The following is an 11,629-nucleotide window of genomic DNA, read 5'->3' as shown; positions in this document are numbered from 1 at the left end:
AAAAATCTGATGCATGAATTGATTTTATTGATAATTTTTAAAGACGAGATTAAATAATTTGTAATCTTCTTTTTTCTTTTCTTTTCTTTTTTTTTCAACAAAATATTTTGTATTCATTCATATAACTAAAAAAAAAAAAGAAAAGAAAAGAAAATAATATAAAAATGAAATAAAATGAAAGAGAAATAAATCACATTTTAATCATAGAAAAAAGAACGTAATTAAAAAAGAGAAGGGCGGAAAATGAGTGAAATTCTGAAAAACGAAGTTTAACGGACCTGCGTTATTATTGTCGTTGCATACTCCCTTATAGCCGCTGAGTCTCCAGAGTTCAGTCAGTCGAGCCGCGAATCTCCACCGTGATGGTCACCGGGATAGAGCTCTCTTGCGAGTTTCAAATTTAGAATAAAAATATTTACAAAGTATACATAATTACGTTCGTTCTAATGGATCGACAGAGGAAAGAAAGCGAACATTTTTCTAAACCGTTTCTCAACGCTAATAAAAGACTCCTAGGTAAAAGAGACTATATACTTTTTATTTATTTTCTTCTATCCGACGTATTCGTAATACTGAATGGTAATTTTTTCTAAAGCACGGATTTTTCAATCAAAAATTTTTGATTCTCGTCGTTGGATGAAGCAAATCGTTAATCGTGAAAGAAAAGTTCCAATTAAAAATATAAAAATATAAGGAAATTAGTTTTTCAACGTACTTAATTGCACCGTTTCAATTATTTTACGTGAATATGTAAATTAGGTATTGCTTTTGAATACAAATGCGTTAGAGATTTAACCTAAGCTCATGCAACTCGGTCACGATAAACTTCAGTGTAAATAGAAGCTATACGTTTAATCGTAAACTTCCTAAATGTCTACGATTTACATAAGTATAAAACGGAACGAACAGAAAAATAAGATCGACGATATGAGAAAAAAAGGTTCCATCGATTTTGATAGAAAGTTTTTTCCAACGGAACAAATGATGATTAATAATCGAAGAGTTTTATTAATCGGTATCGTGAATAATTCTATTTTTTTTACAGCATATTAAGTTATTAGTTAAAATGAAATATAACTTTATCATTGAACTCAAACGACTAAATTTTATCATATAGGTCACATATAAAAATATTCACCGTATCCATGAATAACGAATTGATTTAACCAATAACATTTATTAACGTCTATCTGGGACATTCTCTTTCAAAAGATTTACTTTATCACTTGACTTTATCTATTTATTTACTTTCAAATAATTATTATTTTAGGCTTTTATAGAGAGTTTATAAAATACAAAATCAATATGTCTGATGTGTTATAATCAAATTTGTTTATTAGTAAGTTATTGTTAATATTAACGACAAACTCTCTCTCTCTTCCTTTCTCTTCCCCTTTCTCTCTCGTTCTTTTCTCTCTAATTCTATTTGCATATAAAATATGCATGGTAATATCGATTATTTATATTTGTATATAAAATAGATATGTCGCCATGAAATTTAAAATTACTAAGAAAAAAATTATTTTTGTGACTTTCAAAAATGTAAAAACCGATTGACCCTTTTCTTGTATGTTTTTTTTCGCAGAACTGGATCTAGACTATTTGGAAAGGAGGGGCGGTGAGACAATAAGCTGTGAAAACGTGGAAAGCGGATCGAAAGAGGAGGAGAGCCCGGCAGACAGTCTGGATCGAGTTAAGGTCGTTTTCCTCGGGGCACCTGGCGTGGGAAAGTCCAGTATAATTCGAGTGAGCCTCTCTAATAGATATATTTCCTTTTAAGAAATTACATTTCTACTTCACAAAGATGCTGATATTTCTTTTAGATAAAGAAAAGAAGGCAAAAAATTTTTTTCACTTATTTTGTTTTTCCTTCGAGCAATAATATAATATATGTTAATGAAACACTGATAGATGTTGCAAGATAATAATTGATATAATTTTAAGATTGTGAATATATTGAAAACTGGATAGAAAATGATCTTTTTGTGAAAAAAGAAAAAAAGTATTCTTTCGATATTCGTTACTCCGTTAATTATCTACCGGATAGCAGAGTTCGAGAGCTCTTTCGATAGATTGTCGAGAAAGATGGTAGGAGATAGGATTTTGCAAGATGCGAATGAATTCTGTTAATTTCCGGAGGTAGTTTCCGTCGGATGCGAGTGTCGAGCTCGAAGGAAATAGAAGGACGCGAAGAAAAAGAGAATAAACGTTGGTTAACGCGCTAAGAACGTTTCCATGGAATTCATTTTATTTATATATATATATATATATATTTTTCTTCCTTTTCCTCTTCTCCTCCTCCTCCTCCTTCTTCTTCTTCTTTTCCTTCTTCTTCTATCCACGAGATGAAACGATTTGTCAGCGTCGCCAACACATTTTCTTGCTTTTCACTTGTTCCTCTGTCGATTTTTTTAATTTGTCTGCACTTCAGCAATTCGTTTGGAGCGAATTCTCGGAGGAATACAGGCCCACTGAAAAACGTGAGACGTTTTACCCGAGCGTCGTACTAGCCGATCGATTGTACGAATTGAAAATCACAGATCTACCAACGATTCCGTTCTTTCCTGTGAGTTCACACCTAGAATGGACGGATTTTCGTTATTATGGACTACGAAGCGCCACCGCCTACGTTCTCGTATTCGATTTGAGCAATCAAGAGACTTTTCAAGTAGGTATCATCGATGTTCGAAAGAAACTTAAAAGATTGATGCATGTTTTAAAGTTAGAAAGAATATATATTTTTTCTATTTGATTATCATGTATTACTAGTCGTAAGATAAATTTTATTTGCAAATGTTTATCACTCGTCATTAGAAACTTAAAAATATTCCCAAAAAGAGATCTCTACGTGATTCTTCATTCGATTTTCTATTTCAAATTACGAATCAATTTTTCATTAAGTGTTTCTTGGAAATTAGATTGAAGTCACGTTTGCATAAAACTTTCAAGATAAAGATATTTTAAATGTTTCGACGTGAAACTCGATCAAATTCAAAGTTTTGCAAATAATGAAAAATAGGGATTAAACAATATTGAATTCTTGGAATTTCTTTTCTCAGTATATCAGAAAATTACGCGAGCAGATCTACGAGGCACGGGACATGAGAGGTGTACCTCTTTTAGTGGTCGGCAATAAACAAGATGAGCTCTCGAGCAGTGTAGCTTCCGGTACAAGATACAGGGATATCGTCAATCTCGTACGAAAGCATTGGAGATGCGGTTACGTTGAGTGCAGCGCAAGATTCAACTGTCGTGTCGTACAGGTCTTTTTTAAAGTTCTTCATCTTTCTCCACTTTCTACTTCAAGATTATTATCATTTAAATTACTTTCAAGCGAGTTCTGAACACTTTGGAAAATAATTTCGAAAACGCTCTACAACAATCAAACTTCTTCAAATTCGTTTCTCTTTCGACGAATCCGAATGTCGTTTGTTAAGCTTTTAATTAACTCTTATTTTTATTTATATCAATTTTCTCTAATTATTTATATAAATATTGTGTAACACGCCTGAAGATAGGCAACTCTTTGTAGATAATTTTTTCATCCCCTATGATAGGCAACATGTGCATACATGAATGTAAAAAGGTATATATTGCCTATCATAGGGAAATTTAAAAAGTGATTGACGACAAAGTATAAAGTGTTGCCTACCTTCAGGTACGATAAGCAATATTTTCATGAACGATTTTCAAAATAATTTATTCCTTATATTTTTTTATTGATCATCGTTTAAGAGTATGATTTTATTTCGAATAGATTTTTAAATGTGATGATCAATCTTGAATAAATAATATGAACTATTTGAGGTATCATTGTGTACTTTCATAGGTTTTTCGAGAATTAATGAAGAGCATTCAAGCCGTAGAAGGAAGGCCGCCGTCGCCGATACCTGCACCGTCGTCGCAGCCTTTGCGTTCTCATCAGCATGACAACAGCGAGAAATGCATTCTTCTCTGACACTGAGATCATATAATGGACGTACTCGATCTTTGCGATCGCATTTTAGCCAAGAATTGCTTCTTCTCTGATTCGAAGAAGGATTCGCATTGATTTACTTCGTTATTCCTATTTCTTTTTGTTGAATCTTTTTCTTTTATTTATTTATTATTAGCTTTTCGCGGATGTTCCCTCGTTGTTAGATTATCTCTCGAAAAAAGTTCATCACAGTGTTCATCGTCGTTTACATTCGTCGAATGTTGAAACTATTGAGTAGTTAACAACTCAATGGACCTCAATTAAACTTATTGGTCCAAACCGGAAATTTACTTTCGTGTCTGACAGCTTGCAATTAAAGGTAATATATCTCGACTTCCATTTTCGACAACACAAATTGGATAACTTTCGTGTAATCGACAAATTGTCTGCCTTTCCTTTATTACGTTCTTCCTTCATATTACTCGAGCGTGTGATATCGTTGTGATAAACAAATATTTCACGGTGCGTTAATCGTACAAGCTACTCGCTCGTCAATTGAAAATTTAAGAAATCGTTCGTTTCTCGTGAGCATCGAGTTAAATGGCGCATTGTATTTTAATCTTTGACGCTAGAATTTTCATACATAGAGAGAAAAAGAAATAGAAAGAGAGAAAATGATTATAGATAAAAAGCAACGATAGAGTACGTACTAGTCAAAAACTGTGCAATTGAAAATGAACATGCACGTAAATTATCGTAACACGGCAAACTTCGAAATATGATTATTGTTAAATGATTCAATGAAAACAATACTCCATTTTTGAATTGATTAAATCAACCATATGTGACGACGATATACAAGCTGTGCCAAAAAATTCTAGATAATTTTAAAGATCAATTATTTCTTTGCGAAACTTTGTAGACTTATTTTTCTTTCCGATTGTAAAAGAGTTCCTTGGCTTGCAGTTTTACAATCTTAAGATAAAAATTAATCTAAGAAGTTACGGAAAAGAAAAATTGATTTTTAAAATAGCCTAGGAAGTTTTGGCCCGCATAGGAACTTTTGGCCCATCCTGTATAACGTGTGCAATTAATTCTTGATTATATACACAAACAAATACACAGACACACACACATGTATACACATAGTTAGAGACAAGCATATATACATATATACATGCGCGCATGATAAGAATAAATGTACAGCAATTTTGAGAAAATTTTTTGCTGACTGGACGTTAAGCAATATGTACACGAATCATTTTATGGAGATTACTCAAGTTGGTCTTTCTACAGACCTTTACGTTAGCTCGAGTTGTGAAAAGTAAGTTGCGAAAAATAATATTATAGAAGCTCGTAAAAAAACATACATACATATACACACAAAAAAAAATAAAATAAAAAGAAAAAAATCCACAAAAAAAAAACAAGAAAATATTATGAGATATTATGAGACTATATAACTGCCGAAATCTGTACACACGCACGAAATTAAAAACTAGCGATCAATTTATCTCATCAACACATTGTAGGTAATTCCACACACTTTGATTTTCGGCCTAATAATATTGCAACAGCGATGGGCTGTCGGGAGTTACCTCAACAGAAGCAATAGTATACACATCTATTTTTAAAATAATTATTGTTAAGAAAATTAATCACTAGCATGTAAGAAATAAGAAGAGAAAGAAGAAAAAGAAACGTAGCAGTTGATACATTATTTACGAACAAATATTAAAATACATGTGTATGTATACACATATATATATATATACATATACGATATGTGTGTTAATAAATATCGTTGTTATCGTTTATATACATACATAACATGAACATGAAGAAGTTTGTATTTTAGCTTCTAAGGATAAAAAGAGCAAGTTGACTTCGTGAAATATATACGTACATATATATATATATATATATATATATATATATATATATATATATATATATAGTTGTTTATTAGTTCCGGTATTCAATCGGATTGTTATTTAAAGCTATCTAGGCAACGTATGTATATCATATACATACATTGTACGATATGATATACGTAAATTAATTATAGACCACATGATATGTGTGCGTATATATGTATACATATATACATGTATGTATATATACACATACAAAATACAAAACACGTGTTCGTTGAAAATATTTGTACCCAGGAAAGAGAGAAGTGTTATTTTATGTCTGAAACGTGACTCTTTATTTTCTATTCTGAAGTCGTACAATAAAAGATTCCAAGGAGAATTGTTTTTGTAGTACCTAATAGAATTTCTTTCATTTGATTGATATATCTTCTTCCCATTTGTCGCATTTATCGTTTCTCATTTGTTCTACGATCGTTCATGAAATGGTTTGTCTTTGGCATAATCATGGCTGGGCAATGGGGTGAAAAATTATCAAAATTATCGTAATATAAGTACTAATACTTCAACTAACAATACATCAAGTCGAAAACGAATTTCTAAGTCTGAGATTATTTAGGTATGTCCGAATTGCTAAAGAAAATCTGAAAAAAATGTTATTGAAAAATTTTCGATATCAAATCGTATCGGAGAATCAAAGAAGAGGTTACAAGATTACTGGCGTTTGTAAATCTAATTCAAACATAGGACAACGATACGTGCTAAGGGTTCGAACGTTATAATCAAATTTCTCTATGATTATCTATGTAATAATTATTGACTATGGCAAACAATTTTTTATGAAGGTCAGTACAACGAGAGGCGTTCCAAGTACGAGTACAAATTTGAAGGAAGCCCTATGCGAAAAAATTCCGGTTCATTATGATCTCCTTCGAAATTTTCGAAAAGAACACGGTCAGTCTGTGATCAGTCGTATTACTGTGGATAATGTATACAATGGTCTTCAAGGTATCAATACAATGGTCAGAGAAACGTCTGAAAATGATTCCAAGTATGGGGTAATGATGATTACATAGGCTATAAAGAAAAAAACGCAGAAAAAAAAATTATATTCGTTAGATTCATATATACGCATAAAGGATAGACGTACTTATTAGATTAGGTACCGTGGATTAACTATCCCAGAAGTTTTAAACCTTCTTCCACGTCATGGAACATCTCCAAGTGTTGAAGCTGTTTTTTGGTTGCTACTAACCGGCGACGTACCTACTCAAGAACAAACAAATTCGTTGATCAATGATTGGTCCTCTCGACGACAAAGAAGAAAGGAATGGTGGTCAGGACCAGGTGGTGGAATCATTGGTTCCGTTCTTAAAAATTTACCGGACAACGTGACACCATTGGGAAGACTCTCGATCGCTTTGACTGTCCTTCAAGCAGATAAACATACTAAAAAGGCTCTTGAAAACGGAGCTCTGAATCATACTCATTGGGAGGTAACAGAAAAAAAGACGATTGTCTATTTTTAATAAAAATATAATTTCTTTTTCAAAGGTAAATTATTTTGCTTTGAAAATTGAACACGTTAGTTTTAACGAGTATTCGTTTTGTTATTAATATCAAATGTAAGAATTCCTGTAAAACGATGTAAGACTTCTTCTAAATACTTTCTCTTTTATTTCTAAGCATATTTACGAGGACAGTATGGAACTATTAGCAGCATTACCAGCCATAGTTGGCCTCGTTGGCAAAGGTCGAGAGTTGAGAAACGTGACGGAAGGAGGTGACTGGATAGATTTTCTTTTAGAATGTTTGAGCAATACTTCGGAGGATTTGAAAGGCAGGACAACCTCTATTGGAGATTTTCTTCGTTTATACGTCAGTTTAAATGCGTATGTTTGTAATTAATTACTTTAGTAACATCACTTATATATATATATGCAATAGATGTATTCGTCCATCTATCGACAATCTAACTTATCGACAGTCTAACTTATCGACACTATTATTCGATGATAAAATGAAAAGATTATCATAATTTTAGTTTATATATATTCATACTAGATGGCTACGATACTTCCTATTAAAAATATATCATTATCATGGGAAAATGTTTTACCGACAATTATATAAAAAAAAATTTTTAGCGATGAAGATGGTGGTGTACCTGGTGTTCATATAACACAAATTTCGGGAGCTTCGTACTTAGATATTAGTCAAGCATTAGCTTCAGGCGTTTTGGTTTATGAAAATGAACCAGTTACAGGAACATTGTCTCAAGTAAATCAAAAAACAAACGTTATATTGATATATAATTACAAATGATTGAACACTTCATCTTTTTATATCATTATAGTACATGGAATTTCAAAAAAAAATAAAAAGCGTTTTGGGTACTAAACCTAAAGAAGAAACATTGAAAGATTTTTTGACGTCTTTCATTGAAGAAAATAAATTGATTGGACATAAGGAAACTCGATTCCTCGATTCACGTTACACGGCACTTTTAAATCATGTTAAAACATATTTACCTGGTGATGAAGAAGTAAAGGCGAGTGATCGATATATATGCATAAAGGAACATTTAATAATTAATGAAATCATTATTAACAATTAATTGAAAATTTTAATTATTTAATTTAGCTTTCTCAAGATATTACGCGAGTTCTGGCATTTCTGATGAAAAATACGAAAAACAAAAATGTTTTTCCAGAACAAAACAGCATAGCTGCTCCAATGTTTCAGGTAATATTGAAATTCAAGAAATTTCTTGTTTGTTATTACTTGAATTATGACGTAATAACAGCTGTATTTGCTTAAAGTTCTATGGACTGAAAGATATGAAATTCAATCAAGTATTGCTCTGTATGTCTCGAGCATTGGGAGCGACCGCTTCGATCATTTGGACTAGAGCGATCAACGCACCAGTCGAACAACCAAAATCAAATAGCACATATACGTATTTTTATTCGCTTCGAGATATTCGTAACAAAATAAAAAGAAGGACTCGAGTTAAACATTTAACAAAATTCACTTCGTAGTGATTAATGATATATAACAAATGAGTTACATTGAGTTTAGTAGAAAAGAACAAAATTGTATATATTTATGAAACATAATCGTTATACGCATATATGCACGTAAGTATACATTTTTGTGGTCAAAAAAATAATAATTCGATGTATTTTGATAATGAAATAAAACAAAAGCTTCGTATATGTTCGTATTTGTTTGAAATCATTATTACAATATGGCGGCTCCCGCCAAAGAAACTTCATAATTCCACAGGCGCTTCGTTTATTACGTGCAAGTTGTGTACTTGTGATCGCAGCAAAATAACAATCTGTTGAAACTGTAAAATTCAGTGATAAAACTATTCGTGTCAAAACAACTATTATGGATTTAATTACGTATTATTTATCGTACGGTCTTTAAGATGCGCAAATGACGTGTTTGCGTGTTAAGAAAAATTTGAAGAGTTCATATTATCAGAGAAAGGAATATAACAAAATTCTCTGAAACTATAATTTATGGCAAAAAGAATGCCATTTAATTGTAAATACTTAGAAATTTTAATCTTTTTATTTATTATATAATATTTTATTGTAAGGATTGGAGATTAAAAAAGTGTAAGAATTGATGCAAAAATATGTTCTGCATTTGAATTTAAAATTTAAATTCTTATCTTCATTTTTCTAATGCAATTTTAAAAAATATTTTATTAGAGATATATGATGGCAGAAACAGAAAGAATAGAAATATCAGAAAGCAGAATCAATATGCATGAAGTAAATACAAATGAGATAAGGCCAGTGTCAAGTTTATTTATGACTCATTCGTTAAATTCAACAACATCTGGATTTATAACTAATACTCGGATGTTTAATTTTGGTACAAGAACAACCCAACATTCCAGAGTTTTGGCTAACTTATCTTCTACTTTTCGAGAAATTAGACCTTTCATAGAACGAACACGTACTGTACGTTATGCATAAGAAAAATGTATTATATTTTAATACAACTAAGGATACTTCATTATTTAATTAATTTGATTTTTTGTAGAATCCTGGTATTGCATTAAGCTCTCTCTTAAATCTTCAAAGGCTTCAGAATCAATCAAGAACAGTTCTTCCCTCTACAGATAGCTATGTAATTAATGTTGACGATCAAACAACAAGCAATGTAAGCATGCACAATCAACCTGCACATGATCATCATAATCATCGTACTACAACAACGGATAATTTTTTAAATAATATACGTGAAGCAGCAAATGAAGTGGTAGCAGAAACAAATAATAATAATGGGGATGAAAGTGCTCAAAATAGACTTGAAAGAAGTCCAGAAGCAATAGAATTACTACGTCTGTTGCAAAGATATGTTCCTTATATTTTAATCCTTTTAATTAAAGGCATTTATGATCACCGAGCAGGGATACTAAATTTTATAGTATTGCTTAGTACTTTCATATGTGCCAATAATGATCTTAAACATGAAATTGCCAAACAACAAAACAGAAGCTGGACATCTTTATTGTCAATTATGTGCTTCATAGCAGGCTGCTTTCTCTTCTTAAATGTTATGTTTGAAATACATATATTTACAACTCAACCTCTTTCAATCTCAGAACTTTTATGGTCAGTAGTTGTAACAGATTTTGTTCTAAAATTGATCACTATTGTTTTTAAAGTGATCTTAACTTGTTTACCTGTAAGACTGCTGGCATTTCACAAACGTGTAAGTACTTCATTTTTGTATTTATAAAAGTTTCTTTATATATATTATAAAATTTTTAAAACAATATATAAAACAAAAAATTATTAATAATCAATATTTATTTAGGGAAAATTTTATGTGATGGTAGAGGCTACATCTCAACTTTGTCGTTGTGTTGCACCAATTCAACCATGGACATATTACTTGACTGAAACATATCAAGGTCCAGAAAGAATAGTAGGAATTTTCTTATCTGCAGTATATACCATCAGTAAAGGAAATGATTTGCTATCATGTGTAACATTGTTCATTAAAACATTATTGAAGTTAGTGCACAATATGGTATGTTAATTTTGGACATTAGTAATTTTATTAAGTCAAATTTTATAATTTTATATTTCTCTTAGAGCTTAGGAGAAAGTCCATCTGTAGAGCAACTATTAGATGCTGGTGGCATATGTGCAATATGTCATGAAGAATATAATTCACCTATCAGGCTCAATTGTCAACATATTTTCTGTGAAGTTTGTGTATTAACATGGCTAACTAGGGGAAGATCATGTCCATTGTGTCGTGCACCAATTGCAGATGATGCAATTTACCATGATGGTCATACAACATTGTTTGTTCAATTGTATTGAATATATATATATATGTGTGTGTGTATATGTATATATATATGTGTGTGTGTATATATATGTATATATATATACACACACATATATCGCAAGATCAGATTTATCAAATTTTTTCTGAAGAAGGTACAGACGAAATAATTGATTTATTTTTTTATCAATTGAATTCTTGCATGTTTTAAAAAATATATATTTTACAAGTATCATAGTTTAGCTATACATTTTTATTATTACATTAATTATTCATGTAAAATATTATGCACATAAAATTTATAGTAATAAGTTCGTAAAAAATTTATACTACAAATTATTAGTGATTATAACAGTAAATACATAAGATTTTTTGAAATAATACGTATGTTAAAAGTATATAAACATATATCTATTTTAATACAAAAATTTCATTAATTCAATTCTAACAATAGTCTTATGTTTATAAATTCAAAATATCAATACATCGATCGATGATCAAAATCAAACACCATCTA

At 30.8% G+C, this 11,629-nt stretch overlaps 2 protein-coding genes across 6 annotated transcripts; both read left to right on the top strand.

The window, feature by feature from the left end:
* Positions 1 to 219: 219 nt before the first annotated feature.
* On the top strand, positions 220 to 6,191 carry LOC122630393 (ras-like protein family member 10B). The gene is made up of 5 exons (XM_043814853.1): positions 220 to 516; positions 1,586 to 1,746; positions 2,432 to 2,668; positions 3,060 to 3,263; positions 3,830 to 6,191. Exons 1-5 carry the CDS (start codon positions 447 to 449, stop codon positions 3,956 to 3,958), a joined length of 801 nt encoding a protein of 266 aa, XP_043670788.1. The 5' UTR covers positions 220 to 446; the 3' UTR covers positions 3,959 to 6,191.
* Positions 6,192 to 6,427: 236 nt separating this feature from the next.
* Positions 6,428 to 11,197, top strand: LOC122630380 (probable citrate synthase, mitochondrial). 5 transcript variants are annotated; one of them, XM_043814829.1, is made up of 9 exons: positions 6,428 to 6,557; positions 6,636 to 6,841; positions 6,953 to 7,286; positions 7,477 to 7,682; positions 7,938 to 8,070; positions 8,147 to 8,341; positions 8,434 to 8,535; positions 8,613 to 8,930; positions 9,516 to 9,626. In XM_043814829.1, exons 1-8 carry the CDS (start codon positions 6,444 to 6,446, stop codon positions 8,829 to 8,831), a joined length of 1,509 nt encoding a protein of 502 aa, XP_043670764.1. In that variant the 5' UTR covers positions 6,428 to 6,443; the 3' UTR covers positions 8,832 to 8,930; positions 9,516 to 9,626. The 5 variants fall into 5 exon arrangements, with proteins under 5 accessions (XP_043670764.1, XP_043670763.1, XP_043670765.1 ...); XM_043814828.1 differs by having other exon boundaries at positions 6,636 to 6,848; positions 6,948 to 7,286; XM_043814830.1 differs by lacking the exons at positions 6,428 to 6,557; positions 6,636 to 6,841; positions 6,953 to 7,286; ... (2 more) ...; positions 8,147 to 8,341; positions 8,434 to 8,535 and adding exons at positions 9,853 to 10,527; positions 10,633 to 10,848; positions 10,914 to 11,197 and having other exon boundaries at positions 8,806 to 8,930; positions 9,516 to 9,770.
* Positions 11,198 to 11,629: the final 432 nt, after the last annotated feature.

Source organism: Vespula pensylvanica, chromosome 7 (assembly GCF_014466175.1).
Source record: "Vespula pensylvanica isolate Volc-1 chromosome 7, ASM1446617v1, whole genome shotgun sequence".
Classification (NCBI taxonomy): Eukaryota; Metazoa; Arthropoda; class Insecta; order Hymenoptera; family Vespidae; genus Vespula; species Vespula pensylvanica.
This window is presented reverse-complemented; position numbering and strand designations above follow the sequence as displayed.